Source organism: Brassica napus, chromosome C4 (genome assembly GCF_020379485.1).
Source record: "Brassica napus cultivar Da-Ae chromosome C4, Da-Ae, whole genome shotgun sequence".
Lineage (NCBI taxonomy): Eukaryota > Viridiplantae > Streptophyta > Magnoliopsida > Brassicales > Brassicaceae > Brassica > Brassica napus.
The window spans coordinates 34,279,109-34,295,287 of NC_063447.1; the positions used below are offsets into that span (position 1 = coordinate 34,279,109).

The 16,179-nt window shown below is 36.3% G+C and overlaps 3 protein-coding genes across 3 annotated transcripts; 2 read left to right on the forward strand and 1 right to left on the reverse strand.

The window, feature by feature from the left end:
- Positions 1–2,273: 2,273 nt before the first annotated feature.
- Positions 2,274–4,091, reverse strand: LOC106398119 (mitogen-activated protein kinase kinase kinase 3-like). Its single transcript, XM_022700366.2, has one exon. The coding sequence runs from the start codon at positions 3,882–3,884 to the stop codon at positions 3,012–3,014; it is 873 nt and encodes a 290-aa protein (XP_022556087.1). The 5' UTR covers positions 3,885–4,091; the 3' UTR covers positions 2,274–3,011.
- A 2,328-nt stretch (positions 4,092–6,419) lies between these two features.
- LOC106400083 (UPF0496 protein At3g57100-like) lies at positions 6,420–10,762 on the forward strand. Its single transcript, XM_013840492.3, has one exon. It carries the CDS (start codon positions 8,851–8,853, stop codon positions 9,949–9,951), a length of 1,101 nt encoding a protein of 366 aa, XP_013695946.1. The 5' UTR covers positions 6,420–8,850; the 3' UTR covers positions 9,952–10,762.
- Positions 10,763–13,620: 2,858 nt separating this feature from the next.
- LOC125586028 lies at positions 13,621–14,618 on the forward strand. Its single transcript, XM_048755809.1, has 2 exons — positions 13,621–14,361; positions 14,466–14,618. Exons 1-2 carry the CDS (start codon positions 13,621–13,623, stop codon positions 14,616–14,618), a joined length of 894 nt encoding a protein of 297 aa, XP_048611766.1.
- The last annotated feature ends 1,561 nt before the right edge of the window (positions 14,619–16,179 follow it).

Below are 16,179 nucleotides of genomic sequence, written 5' to 3' on the forward strand. Positions count from 1 at the left end.
TTTTATTAGAACTTCATAATTTAAAAACCGTTTACATTAATCATACAAGCAATTACAAGGAGAAGCGATGTAAAGAAAATTAAACCGATATTCATCTTAAATTCACTCGGAGTAAATTCTCCAACGAATAAACCATAAATAGAAACACAAATAAAAATGGCACATAAAAACAAAAGTGCGCGAATCATCTTTCTTGAAATGGAAAATCGGAGGAGAGCGATTTGAAATTTTTGAGAGAAGATGAAATGTTTTGGATGATGAAATGGAGTGAAAATGAGTTGTATTTATAGGTGAAAAACACTGTTCATAACCGTTGGAGAAAGGGAAAATTTTTGAAAAAATTTCTTTGTGACCGTTGGGGTTAAATCGAGTGCACCAAAAATTAGTCTGAAAATATCGTATTAAACGGTCAATCAAATCTATAAAATTTCATAAAAGTAAAAAAATATGACAATAAAATATTTATGTTATGACAACAAATCATGCGACGGCTCAGCCGATCAATGCAGAGTAATAAATAAATTATACGGCGGCTCGGCCGACCAATTAATAATAAACAGAATATAAGGCGGCTCAGCCGACCAATAAATAATAAACAGAATATGAGGCGGCTCGGCCGACCAATAAATAATAAACAGAATATGAGGCGGCTCTGCCGACCAATAAATAAATTAAATTACTAGTAAATAATATAGGCGGTATTCCGGCCATTATAACATGATATAAAAAAATAGTAGAGGCGGTATACTGACCATTATAACAGGGTATAAATGATACAAATAAATTTTACCGAATCGCAGAGTGATCATGCTGATAACGTGTTATAAAAAGAACTGGAATTTTATTATATCGCAGGAATTTAAATAAGGGAAAATTTTATACCCGTAGATAGGAGATAACACTGATAACAATAGAGAATTTATTATTAAGAAGGAGAAGAGATGGTGTAATCGTCGAACACAAACGTTCGTTTATATAGACATGAAAAAGTAGGATTCACTGTGCAAATAGTGCAGCAGACCCCACATCTTTATATATATTCAACGAAAACGGCTCATCTTATCTTTTGTCTTTCGTAACAGTAACTTTTTTTTTTGAACGCAACTTAATTTCATTCATCAAACTTCTTGAATACAACTACAAAAGGGAATTATACATCCTCGATAAAAAAACATAAGCCACAATGACAAGCCAAAGTAAGAAAGATAGGTCTTTAAACGAAGATTACAGCGAAATCAAAACAAGGCTTGATTGAGCTTTTCCGATAGAGTTGGACAGCTGAAACTTAGTTAAATAATGTGACGTTGAAGGCCAACCCTCACCTACGAGACAACACATGGTAATTTGAAACCAATGATAAAACGGTGATAAAGCTGAAACTAATGCTCGGCAACAAGGCCGAGGAGACATCTTCTTCACAAGAAGAAAGCATGGTAGAAAAGTCATCTCTTCCAAAATAAAAGAAGAGCATAATAGAAACAGCCAGATGAATCCACCAGATTTGGGTATCTGGTTTGTGGGCTAGCAAAATCGGTAAGCTTGACAGCCCATGCCCATTTAAGAAATACTCGGCCCAATCCTATATTGATTGAATGAGTATGACGGGAAGGAAGAACATAAAAAAATACGACGGATATGGATAGGCGGCCGTCGAGAGAAAGATGGTGCGCTTCAGAGCGTGGCGAGATGGGACCTTTAGAATCAGGACCGGTCCATATCTGCTAGGAGCCCTACATCAAACTGGGCTTTAGCTATATATATATATATATAAAAGAAAAAAATAACAATGAACAGTGCTTCAAAAAAAAAATTGGAAAGATGTTTGGGCCCTAAGCAGCTGCTTACTCTGCTTTCGTAGCGGGCCGGGCCGGGCCTGTCTAGAATAGATGGGTTCTTCAGCAAGACTGAGTAGAAGAGCGGTACATTGAGTCTTCTCGGAATCCCGGAGAAGACCATCGAAATGTAGATTTGTTGAGCTGGATCTGGTGAGCAGCGACGGCCCAGCCTTGTTCAAGGGCCACTCAAAATAAAAAATTTGGGTCCTTTTCTTTGAGGTAAAAAATTCGGAAAATATTTTGGGCTCTTTTTTATAAGTTAAAATATCTCAAAATATTTTGGACCTTAGACGAATGCTTACTTTGCCTCTTACTTTGCCTCTTACTTTGCCTATGCCATGGGCCGGGCACGCTGGTGAGCAAGGTCCGGGGAGCTCGTCCTTGGCAAATAGCACGGTACCGGAACTGAGGCCCTGGAGTAGAAGAGCGGTATATTGCTGTAGCTTTTAATTTTATTTTGTCAACATTACTAACAAGGAAAGAAATATTTATTCTAGTTGACCTTATAAAATCTATATACTATTAGCAAAATAAATAAAAGAAAAAAAAATCTTACGTCTGATAATCACCATATCATGATCACTAAATTCCCAAGTAACCACATTAACACACACCCATATTATTCATTTGTGGCCCTCTATCCATTTCAACCCCAACACATACACACCACATGAATGTTTACTATCTAATGCACCACAATATTCAATTTCCGTTACTTCGAATCAGAGCGAAATCCAAAATATGGTTCTAAGAGCACTTCCTTCTTCAACACGACGGTGGGTTCATCATCTCCACGACCAAAATAAACGGAAATACGAGGAGAAGAAGGAAAAGGAGACTTCGTTGTTCACTAGACAAACGGGTGTCTTAGACTTTTCACAGGCTCGGTCGGAGAAACACACCGAACTTCTCTACTAGGCCCGTGAAGCCACCAAATGAGTTTGTATTTTTTTTTGAAACTGAACCAAATGAGTTTATATTAATAAGAAACAAAATGCTTTTAACCAAAAAGAAAAAGAAACAAAATGCAAATTAAACGACAATAACTTTTTTTATATTTTTAACGACAATAACTTGACAATAACTTGACACCAACGAAAATAAAAACAATTCCTTTCCGGCTCATCTCCACCCGCAATCTCACGGCCCTCTTCATCACATTCCATCATATATCTTCTAGAAAAGCCTTCCTTGAACCACTCCATTACTTAGGCAAGAAGGAACTGGAAGCAGCTCAAGCGGTGGAGCCCCAAGACTTTGGTTAACAAAAGAATGACTCATGAGCTCCTCCGCGGTGGCTCTAGCCCTTGGATTCCGCACTCTACATCTCCTCACAAAGTCCCAAGTCATCTGCGATAGAGTCCCCGGCACGTAATCACTCCATCCACTTATAGTAATACCCATCATCTCAATCACCATGGTACCTAAGGACCAGATATCAACCGCCGACGAGATCACTCCACGTGGCCCGACCGCCTCAGGAGCCAAATAACCCGGATTGTCCTCGAACAAAGACCCATCCACTGGATCAGGTCCATTGGGTTCCTTAGCCGAACCGAAGTCACCAAGTTTGAGCTCGCAAAGATCTTCCTGAGCATAGCTCGGGAAGATGAGTATGTTCTCTGGCTTGAGATCACAATGGACATAACTGTGTTGGTGAAGATCCCTAAGCCCTTCAAGAACCTGGAAAATGCAATAACCGATGACGTTCTCCGGTAATGTCCCACCGGCTTTGGTCAGCATGTCTTTGAGTGAACCATGTGGTGCGACTTCCATGTGAATGGAACAGACTTTCACGTTGAATGGCATGGTTTCGTAGGAGACAGCAGGGCTCGTGGCTCTCACGGTGTTGAAATTGATTGAAAAGAAGCGATCCATGATCCTTACTTCTTTCTCGAGATCCTCTGAGTATTTGAGGAAAGATGTTTTCTTAGCCATGAGTAGTCCATCGTTGTTTCGAACCAGGGTGACATAGCCATAGTTTCCTTGCCCGAGAAAGCCTAGTTTTGGTAATGGAGTCTCGTCTAAAAACCACGAACCATATGACATGTTTAGAGTAATGGAGTCTCGTCTAAATTACAGTATTAGCGGGTTTTTTTTTTTTGCTTGAGAGACTTGAGAGATTTTGAAGATTGCTTTCTGAAGCATTACGTATATATATATGAGAAATTCTTGTGTTAACCCCTAGGGTTAACCTATAGATTCACCAACCAATAATATTTGAGTATTTGATATTTGATATATTAAAAAAGAAACAAAATTGAATTTCCAAATAAGATTATATTTTTAAAATAAAACAATAAAAATACATAAAAATAGTTACAAAAAATAAATAAATAAATATTGTTAAACCGTTAGCAAAATACTAAAACCTATACCCTAAATCCTAAACTCCAAACCCTAAATTATAAACCTTAAATCTTGGATAAACCGTAAACCATTGGAAAATTTTAAACACTAAATCATACATTAAAAACTAAATCTTAATAACACTAAACCCTAAACACTAAACCCTAAACACTAAACCCTAAACCCTTGGATAAACTCTGAACCCTTGGATAAATCATAAACTTCAAATCAAAAATATTTAAAATTAAACCCTAGAGTTTATGATTTATCCAAGGGTTCAGAGTTTACCCAAGGGTTTAGGGTTTAGGGATTAGGATTTAGGGTTTAGTGTTATTAAAATTTAGTTTTTAATGTATGATTTAGGGTTTAAAATTTTCCAACGGTTTAGAGTTTATCCAAAGTTTAAGGTTTAACGTTTAGGGTTTAGGGTTTAGTATTTAGGGTATAGGGTTTAGTATTTTGCTGAAGACTTAACAATATTAATTAATTTATTTTTTGTAACTATTTTTATATATTTTTATTATTTTATTTTAAAAATATAATCTAATTTGGATATTTAATTCTATTTCCTTTTTTAAAAAATATCAAATATTAAATACTCAAACACTATTAGATGGTGAATCTAGAGGTTTATCCTAGGAGGTGAACCCAAGAATTTCTCTATATATATTAGAAATCTGATTGGAAAGTAATTAAGCGGGGTTTGACTTCACTTGTAATTAAGAGTTTATTTGCATATATGTTAATATGAAAAAAATTATATGTTGACCGGAAATTAAGTTGCATGTTCAAAGTCAAATGTTTTTTTGCCCCATTATTAATTTTAGATATTCAGTCAAATTCTTCTTTTTTTGGGCACATTATTTATGTTTCAGATATGTGTTGCTATTAGTCAATTTAAGCTTTTGGCACACTATTTACTTTTTTTAAAAAAAAATTATTTTAGTGTTTTATTTATTTTTGCTATGAGTCCATTACTTGTTTAGTATTTGAATTTTGAAACATAAAACCAAGTATATATTCTTTTACAAAAAGCTATAATCTTTCCAAAAATCCGTTTTTAATCCACTTTTACAATTAAATTCGGTCACATTAATCTAAATATACAATAATATTATGTAAGAAATATATATAGTATTTTAGCTAAATATTTGACACTACTTATTGACTTATGTTTTTAAACTCGATAGAAATATTTATACTATTATTTGATAAGTGAATTTGCTTACTTCTCATATTTTTCATAATTTTAGGCTGAGTCATTAGTTTTAATAAATAATTTTAATTAGACTGGTTAAACTTTTGATATCTTTAATACATAATTATATAATTCATATTTAACTGATTACGAACTAATGTTATAAAAAGTATCTCAAAAAAATAAATGGAAAATGTGTTTGAAAAAAAGAAAAGATAATTCAATGTAATTAAGAGTTAATTTGCATATATGAAACAAAATTATATTTTGACCGGAAATTAAGTTGTATGTTAAAGTCAAATGTTACTTTTGGCGCATTATTAATTTTTGATATTCAGTCAAATTAATTTTGGCACATTATTTATGTTTCAGATATATGTTGCTATTAGCCAATTTAAAATTTTTACACACTATTTAATTTTTGTTGATTAATTATTCTAGTGTTTTATTTATTTTTGATATGATTTTTCGTTATGTTTCCTTGTTTAGTATTTGATTTTTGAAACCTAAAACCCAATAATTTTAAATAATAAATATATATAGTATTTTAGCTAAATATTTACGCTACATATTGACTTATGTTTACTTTTTACATTTTTACCCTTAATCGGAATATCTTTGTAGTAGCGAAGTTACTGGCCTACTTTACAACATAAAACACACATCATTTGTAAACCTATATATAGAAACTAACCATTACTATTAGTCCTTACTTCGTTAGAAACAAATGACAAACAAATGATAAATTAGATATATACATATCTGTTGATAAATATCTATTCTAAGTTTATAATATTAAATAAATACATATATGTTTATAAATATAATTTAAATTTACCAAAATTGTTTATTTTATTTTAATTTTATATTTAATTAAATCAAAATTTATATTAAATATTATATATTTTTAATTGGATTTCCCGTAGTTTTTTAGAACTCCGCAATTAAATAATAATAATATTTATATATACATATACATATTAAGAAACCTCAGAAGAGAACCCAGTGCTCCATGAAAGTGACGTTTTATTTATTAGAGATATTAGGATTGTCTAAAATTATGTTTTTTTTTCTATCTAAAGTACAATCTAACAAGTATAAAATAATGGAAGTTCACCTTGGTTTAAAGTGATGACCTCCTTACTCAAAAGTTTCAGCTGTTGTTACTTACATTACAACCAATAAAAAGTGGTGCCTACAGAAGAACCACGAGGCAGAGATTAATGGGGATAACTCCTATTTAGAATAGGATATTCTATATATTTCCTGATAATCATGAGCCTATGTTATCTCATACTTGTCCTTATCTACTTAGGACTTACTTGATGTATAAATACCGAGCTAGAGCTCTGAGATCAAGGACACTTATATTCAGACTTTACATAACATTACATGGTATCAGAGCATAAGATCTGGACCTTCTATAACCCTTAAATTTCTTTTCTACACAAAGTGTTTCTCAAGAAACATGTCTGATAATCAAGGCGCCATTACAGAGTCCACCACATCCTCTCCGTACTATCTTCATCCCTCGGATAGTCCCGGTGCTCTTATCACGTCTGTCCTTCTTAAAGGCTATAACTATACGGAATGGGCAACGGAATTGTCAAATTCAATCCAAGCAAAGGAAGCTTACAGAGATCAAATTAAGGATTATATAAGAAGATGAAGAAACCATGAAATTAGTTTAAATACCTTAATGCTAAAATGACCACGATACTCCTAGTAAGTCTTCCGAACTTCCAACATATGCGGATCTAATGCAATGTAAACGAGTGTGATCAATAATTCAAGTGCACTAGGAGTGACTCCAGCTGAGAACACTTTTTGAGATCTTAAATGAACGTATACCATTAGTCCAGCATATGCAGCCCACTTGTTACACAAATCAGCAACTGTAAGCATACTTCATAACCAAAAAAAAAAAAAAGAGTAAAGCAATTTGATCATAATTTAAACAAACCAGTCCATCTCCAAGCAACTCAATGTTCATACTACTCAAGTCTCCGTAAAAACAGATGGAAGGCAAGGTTTATCTAATACAAGACGTTTGAACGTTGTCCATGTATCATTGATGTCATCAGTTGTGCGCCAACTGTTTCCAACTTCTTTTGCCCATAAGGCAGGATCATCAACGCCCCTGCAGACACGAGAACATGGTAAATAAGAGGTATTAACTTTACTCGTCCTGTGTGAAGACATTTTGAGGTATGTACCACTCACAAAGTGAGTAGAAGACTGAGCGACCAGTAGCGTACAGAGCATCACACATTGGAGGGTATCTGGAAAACATGAACTGGAACAAGTTTTTTTCTTTGAAAACTTATACCAAATAGAGTTCTGATATATGGTACCAAATCAAATTATAAAGATCAATTTTTTCCATGGGATAAGGGATTTATACCTAGGTTGAAACAATTATCATATTTCAGATATTAAAACAGTTATGATCTATATTCACTTTAAAAATACTTACGACAAAGGAGAAAAATGGGAACGTTAAACGTTATTAAATATTAACTTTGACAAACAAATTCGACAAAAGAAAACAAACATCAAATATTACTTTTTTTTTTTTTTTTGATAACAAACATTTACAGAGTCTACATTTACAGACTCATGTAGACTCTGTAAACCAAGGTGGTAAAACTACATCCATGTGCACGACGAAAGACAGTTGTTGCCGAGCACTCCGTGCCAAGCTATCCGCCTTTTTGTTCTCCGTCCTAGGAACATGAACAATTTCTGAGTTGACAAAACTTTGTCGCAAAGTCTTGATATCTTCCAGGTAGTTTTCAAATGCTGGCCATTCCTCTGGTTCCGAAACCATCTTCACCAGTTGAGAACAATCCGTTGCAAACGTAACCTGAAACTGCCTTAAATTTCACAGACATTCCATCGCCCAAATCAATGCCTCCATCTCCGAATAAGAGGTGAGAGGGATGCCCTTACATTTCGTGTTCCCAATAAGCCATCAAACTCTGGCAGCGTGCTATGCCATCCTTGTCCTGAAAAAAGATTTTTATCTTTCCAAGAACCATCCGTGAAACACCATCGTCCTATGATCCCTATATTAGGCCGTACCTGTACTTCCTGTACCAATCTACGATCTTTAATAACTTGTGCCTCAACCCACAATATTGATTCCACTTCTGCCAATCTCAGCATGTCTCTTGGGTCCATATCTAAATTACTGAATGACCGTTTACATTTTACATTTGGCTATAGTAAAAACAAATTGAAATACGCATGAAAAAGGAAAAAAGAGAAAGTAACCGGTTGAATTTTTACAGCTGTATCTAGTAAAAAGGAAAAAAAGTGAAAAATACGGAAAAGAAAAATGGAAATTTCACAAACCTATATAACACTATAGGCGTGCGCATAAAACTTTCTCTAATCATCTTCTTCTTCTCCTATTTCTTTTGTGTTATTTTGTCTAAACCCTAGAAGCGATCTTTGTGTTCTGAGATGAAAACTCTTGCGCCATTTTCAAGTCACCGTCTCCGTCAACGAATCTCCACCGTCTATCCGGCGATGACGTTCCTATCACCACCTTCCTTAACCTCCTCTTCCTCTTCGATGATAAAGTCTCGGTCAGAAGAAAACTTGAGCAAGCTCAACGAATGCATGGAGAACATGGACGAGGATGTCTCGGAGATGTTCATGGAATGTCATCAAACGGATTTCCGCCAAGAACCCGAGCTGCTTCGTCTCCTCAGCGACTACTTCACCACAAGCAAATCCGTCAGCGAGCTCTGCGAGTCTCTGAGAAAGTGTCTGGAGAGAGCAGAACACGAGGAGTGCTTCATGTTAGACGAGGCGTTGCGTGACTTCGAGGAGGAGAAAAGCGGTTGCAGCGGTTTGTTAGAAGCAAGTTTCAGAAAAACCTTCCGAGACCTGAGTAAGTTGAACGACTTGTGTACTAGTTGTAACTCCGACGACGGAGATTGTGATGGTGATTTTCTCAGGAAGCTTCAGATCTGTCATCGAGATTTAGCCGAGATGATCGTGAAGCTAGAGTCGACCATGAAGGAGATCGAGAGGAAGCTGAGACGCGTGCGTGGCAAAAGAGCGGTGGTCACGGCGGCGATAATCGCTCCGGTGATTGCCCTAGTGACGGTGAGCAAAATCGTCGCCGGAATATTCGGATCCGTTCCGGTTGGGGAGGTGGCTACGTTCGCTGCTTCCAAGTGGAAGAAGTCGACGGCGACTCTGAAACGGGAAAAGACGGCGGTGACGTCGATGGAGGGGGCGACGATGGTGGCTCTCAAGGAAGTGGAGAGGATCAGTAGACTGGTGAGTAGGTTGGAGGCGGTGGAGAGGTCTATTAGAGCAACGGCGGAGTTCGCCGTTAAGAAACGGTCGCCGGTGGCTGTAGCTATGGGAGAGATGGAGAGGGAAAGGAAGAGGTTGAAGTCAACGCTCGTTGACTTAGATAGAGAGACGGGAAGGTGCGATGGGTTCGTGGTGTTTGGACGTACATTGGCTAAGGGCAAGATCTTTGAGTTTCTCTCTTGTGGCGAGAAAAGCTCCAACTCCAATCCAACTAGTTTGTTTTTGTTTTCTTAGTACATTGATTTGTATTCAATCGGTAACAACTTTGTTCAATTGTAAATATATTTTTTTTTCGCAGAAACATAAATCTCAATTTCAGATTGATGCTCAAGCTGTTCTAAACTCCTTCGGATTTATTCACCAACAAAGACACATACTGAATCAAACGATCTACACATTTTTTGGACTCTGTTTTTGCTCGCAGACAATTGTGTCTCAGGCTGTATTAATTCAAGAAGAGGCAGGCAGCACAAGGGCATTACCAAATGATCAATTGTAAACTTACTTCTTTCTTCTTCACTGGCTTCTCTCTAGCTCAGTAGAAGAAACTTGGTTCTTTAGAAAGCATACGGCTGATTCTTCAGTCAGAGCCTTTGCTTCTAGGCTTGGTTCACTTGAATTTGAGAATGTGAAGAGGGCATCAACATTCAGACATTGTAACCTTAAAAGTTCGAATAAAAGAGTCAACATTTGCTCCCAAAAGTTCTGTTATTGAGCATGTCAAGGATGAAATTTGCAGACTTGGCGGGCTAACGACCTTGACCACTAGAATGTCATTTCTTAGCTTGAATTGTTTCTCTCGTGTTCTATTAGAATGTAAAACCACATAACGCACAATGTGGCTCTGAACTTGAAACATTATTAACAGAAACCGGCAACAAATATTGAACATCAGAAGATTATTTTAGCCAGAAATACATACAACCTAATGACATCAATGAAGACCAAGAAATAAAAAATGTTACTCTAAGAGCCTCGAATGAGTCAAAAGTATACAACTTTCCCTTGGTTCCTCTATCAAAAACACTTGCAAAGTGTCACAATTTCTGATCCTAAGTTCCACCATTTCTAGCTATCAAATCAAAAGGTCTCACACCATGGTGATCTGTGCCTTCTTCTCTCTCCCTTTACCTTTTGCTGTTGCCTGAGAAGGAAACAAGGCGAAGACAAAATCAGGGTTTACTGAAAGCGAAGAATCTAAAACCGATCTTATTAAATTGAAATATCAATCATTTCCTAATCACGCAAATCTTTACCTAAGTTGAACAAAGCCTAGGAAACAACAATACCAACACACTAAAGATATGACAAGCAGGAAACACAAACACCTGACTCTGATTTCAGAAACAATAATGTTGTGGAGGTGTTCTGTATGAGATCCTCAGATCCATTTATATACAAACAGATACAAGCATTGCAGACGCTCTAAACCACATCAACCAATCAAGTACCACGCCAAAATGACATTGTTGAAGTAATTTATTGGTTCGAATGGCCAAACTTACTATCCAAATCAAGTGATTTTGAAGCTAGCTCTTTCAGCTACAGGACTATCCAAAGGCACAGCCGAAAAGGTGGAAAAGAAAATAATTTTTTTTTAAAAAGGAAGAAATCCTAAAAAATATACCTATGAAATGTTACTGCACCCTTTCATTTTTTACCCCAACCTACAATATAAACCAAATATAATTAAGGGCAATTTTCCATAATGACACTTTTGAAGTTTTTGTCACCAAAATAACATCAGAAGGAGAAAGTCACAGAAATGACATTCATTAATTGGCAAAATGTCTATGATACCCTTGTTTTAAAATTAATTAAACAAACAGAAAAAAAAAATTAGAACCGCCTCTCTCTCACGCGACGCGACGGCGATTCTTCTTCTCGATCTCTTCGACGCGACGCGACGGCGGCGACGCTCTCCGATTTCGTTTTATCATTTCCGGTGATCATCTCACGAAGATTCGACTCTCCAAGGTATGTTTCCTCTTCTTAGGGTTTCCTATTTGGGGATTTCGATTTGTTGTTTGAATATTTGATGTTCCGAGTTCTTTTTGTTGATAATTTGTTCCGATTTGATATTGCTTCAAAGCTGAATGGTGTGTGTTGTTCTTCGTTTTGCTATAGTTCTCTTGTTAATCTAAAATTTTTAGAATTTCATAGTTAAGAATACACACAAAAATTGTAGCTTTTTTTTATGCTTTAATCGTTATTATCAATGGTTTATGAAGAAAAAGTACAATTTTACTTTGTGTTTTCGACTTGAAATTTACTTAGTGTTTTGAATGTTTTATGTTCCTATTTCTTCTCTTATCAAGCTTTAACTGTTTCATATTCAGATTTTTTATTGAGTCTTATTGTGTCATTTGGTTAGATTAGGTGATATGATACCATTTCAAACCTCTGTTTTGATGTTTTAATTCTCTTGTTCCTCTAAAATCAGGTTAGTTGGTAGGCTCATGATTTCATTCATGACCATATTGGTTGTTTGTTTATGATGTTTCTTTGATATTTCGAGCTCTTTTTGTTGCTAATTTGATTTCCGGAAGTTTGAAATTGTTTTCAGGATATCTTTCCTGATTGGTTTCCATATGCTATTGTAAGATTTGTTTATGTTCTTTGGGTTTCATTTTTTGTCGTAGCTTGCGTCTAGGACTCCAATAAACGGAAAGGGGGTGGTTATCATCAAGTATCCATCTAATCCAACCGTTGCCTTGGTTTACCTTTCTGCTGCCTTTCTCCTTGCATGCATCGTAGCTGGTCTGTTCTCAAGTCTGTCTTGTTCAAAAAGCACCAGCTTCTTTGTCATCATCATTGGGAACACAAGCTTTTGAGGTAATGTATTCTGTTCTTTTCAACATAAAGTTGATTCTGTTGATTATGTGGGATTTTCTTGTGTTCGTGAGTGTTTTGCTTGTGAAAACTTGTGGAATTTTTTTTATCTTTTATCTTCTGGAAGGCGTTTCGTGTATCTCATACAGTTTCTTGTTGTCTTATAGGATGATCCAAACACCTGGACTTATGTTTCTCCTCCAAATTTGACAAAAAGAGTATATGCTCGTTCTTGTTCTTCCTTTTTTTGTTTTAGGAAGAATTTGTAGATATTGAGGAATGTCTTCCTGATTTTGATTTCTACTTTGCATATTCATTTATGATGTTTGTTCAACTCTATTGAATGTTGAATTTGATTTGTTTAGCTTAGCTTTCCTAATCAAAAAGTTGAATTTGATTTGTTTGGTATTTTTTCCTATTAACCCGAGAAGCTTGCGTTTGTTTTCCAGCGAAGCAAATATCCTTAAGTTGTTGGAGCTCAAAGCAAAGGCTTTTGAATTGTGGGAAAACAAAGTTGTTGGAGCTCAAATATTCTCTGACATAAACCATCTCTTTGAGGTATGTTGCAGATTCAAGCTTCTTTGTGAGTGATCTCGTTGTCTACTGCTTCTTGCTTGTGTATAGGCTTGGTGAAATCCGAGAGTTCACGAGTGTGTGTTTTTAGTTCGTGTTGCTTTTGAATTTGGGTCTGAGGTCTGAGGTATTGATAGAGTTATACATATTTAGGATTGCCTTCTTAATTTTTCTTGTTTTACTATCAAAAATGACTTATATCCTTCCTAGCTCATGTTGCTTTTGAATTTGGGACTGATGTATTGATAGAGTTGCATTGATAATGGATAGGATTGTGAAAGTATGTGTGTGTGTTTCTTTTTCTCAATTCATGAAGGGTTTGTATTGTTTCAGGAAAGCCTTCCAGAAAAGTTTGAAAAAAATTTTCCCCTTGTTTACGCAGGATAGAAACAAATGGGAGATTCATTACCTCTCACACTAACTCTGCCTGAGCTCAAGTACCCTATTGGTTTAGAGCCAAAGGAAAAAAAAGTGTCAATAAACCAACATTCAACCTCGATGTATATCTCCATTGTTGAGAGTATTCTAACAGCAGATGAGATTGAGAGAGTACGAGGGTTTTTGGGACCTGTAATGAGGCTCAGTGGGAGGAGTGAAATGAAATTATCAGGAAAGACTGTCTACGGTATTCTCACAAGAAGCATCGTTACTGTCAAAAAGAATGAAGCTTGGTTCCATTTCGCTGGTCAGCCAATGAAGTTCTCTATAAGAGAATTTCATATGGTGACCGGTTTGAAATGTAATGGTGAAGTAGAAGGACCACGAGGGGAATATGAGTGGGACTTGCTAAAGGGGCGTACTCATAAGTTAAGCGACGTGTTGAACCAGCTCAAAAAGACAAGAGTAGATGCTTCTGATGAGAGAGTTTGCCTCGCAATGCTCCTCCTGGTAGAGAGCATATTGCTGCCGAAGAACAACAAAGGGACTTTCCCTTTGGAGTATGTCAACAAAGCAAAGGATATGATGTATCCATGGGGAAGAGACGCTTACCTGGTGCTCCTGAGGTCAATTCAAAAAGCTGTCGCAAACCACCTGGAGGATACTTCAAAATTCGAGCTGCAAGGTTATCCTCTAGTATTCCATCTTTGGATACTAGAGTCCATTCCCTTGCTACGAGATAAGTTCAGTAATTGGGCACCGACTGTTGATGTTCCTGGACCGATTTACTTGTGTGACAAATACACTGAGCTAGAAAATCCATCACTTGAACGGGTTTTACAGATTGAAGCTCATAAAAAGGCAAGCTTTTACAGTGACCTTGTTTTGATATCTTTCTCTATTTATTTCGCTTCTTCTTTTTAAAAACTTATTCTCATTGGTTTCTCCTTTTTTTATGCTTTCAGCTGAAGGTCACATGCATCCTACCTCCTATTCCTCATGATCCAGAAGATGATGTCTCCATGGAAGACGAACATAGTGACGAGTTGGAATCTGTGAAAGATATATCCAAAAAGGGTACAAGTTTAAAGCCGATGATTGGAAAAATAGGTCTGTAGACACATTGGATGCTCTTATTCATATGACGATTCATATGACGGAAAATGTGGAGACTAGCCAAGCTTCTGCTTCGATTGAGGATGACTCAGAAAATACCAAACTGAGCAAGATCATCGAGTTAATGATGGAGAATGCCAAGAGCATGAAGGATCGAATGTCCTTACTGGAAGCAGAGAACATGGAGCTTAGAGCCCGTGTGTCAGAGTTGGAAGGAAACCAGAATGTTGCTCCACACACTCAGACTCCAGTTTTTTCCACTAATGTGACACAACGGGTAAATTCTCAAAAAATCTTGTTTTACATTTGGACTTTTCAAGTAATTTTTGGAAAATCTTGTACTGTTCTTGAATGCCCTCCTAATTTTTGACACACAGCGATCCAGTGGGACACCTTTATCTCCAATGTCTCAACAGCCTGAGACCCCTTCCCTTCAGACTCAAAAATTTTCTCCTAATTTGCCACGAGAGGTATATGCTCAAGATATTGTTTTGCATTTTGAGTTTTGAAGTAATATTTGGAAGCTTTTGAACACACTTGGGATGAATTTTCCTGATTTTTTGCAGACTGGGAGAGAGCCATTTAATGAGACCCCTTCCCTTCAGACTCAAGAATTCTCTTCTAATTTGCCACGAGAGGTATATGCTCAAGATATTGTTTTACATTTTGAGTTTTGAAGTAATGTTTGGAAGCTTTTGTGCACACTTGTGATGACCTTTCCTGATTTTTTGAAGACTGGGAGAGAGCCATTTAATGAGACCCCTTCCCTTCAGACTCAAGAATTCTCTCCTAATTTGCCACGAGAGGTATATGCTCAAGATATTGTTTTACATTTTGAGTTTTGAAGTAATGTTTGGAAGCTTTTGTGCACATTTGGGATGACCTTTCCTGAATTTTGCAGAGCGGGAGAGAGCCATTGAATGAGACAACTTCCATTCAGACTCAAGAATTCTCTCCTAATTTGACACCAGAGGTATATGCTCAAAAATATTGATTTATACTTGGAGTATACAAGTAGCTTTGTAAGATTTTGTACATATAAAGGCATTACTGATTTTCTTGCAGAATGACCCAGAGCGATCATATGAGACGCCATCCAATGCTAATGAAAAAGAAAATCTTAGCGATGAAGTAAGATTTTTTTCTAAAATTATAGTTGATGGTATTTTGGTAGAGAAACTAATGAGAAAATGTTTTTCCCAGGATGCTACAGAGCCTGCGACTGTGATCATTGAGACTCAAGTTTGTACTCCAGTTCTAACGCAACAGGTACATACTCAAAAAAATCTTGGACTTTTCAATTAATTTTTGGAAGCTTTTGTACTTGTTCATGATCCAAATCCTGTTTTTCTCTGCTTTGCAGGTGGGAACAGAGGCAACGAATGAGACACCTGTCTCTCCAATAGCTCCACAGAGTATTGAGACTCCAGTTTTTACTCCAATTCAGACGCAGCAGGTACATGCTCAAAAAAATCTTGGACTTTTACATTAATTTTGGGAAGCTTTTGTACTTGTTCATTATCCCATTCCTGATTTTTTTTTTGTTTTGCAGATGGTAACAGA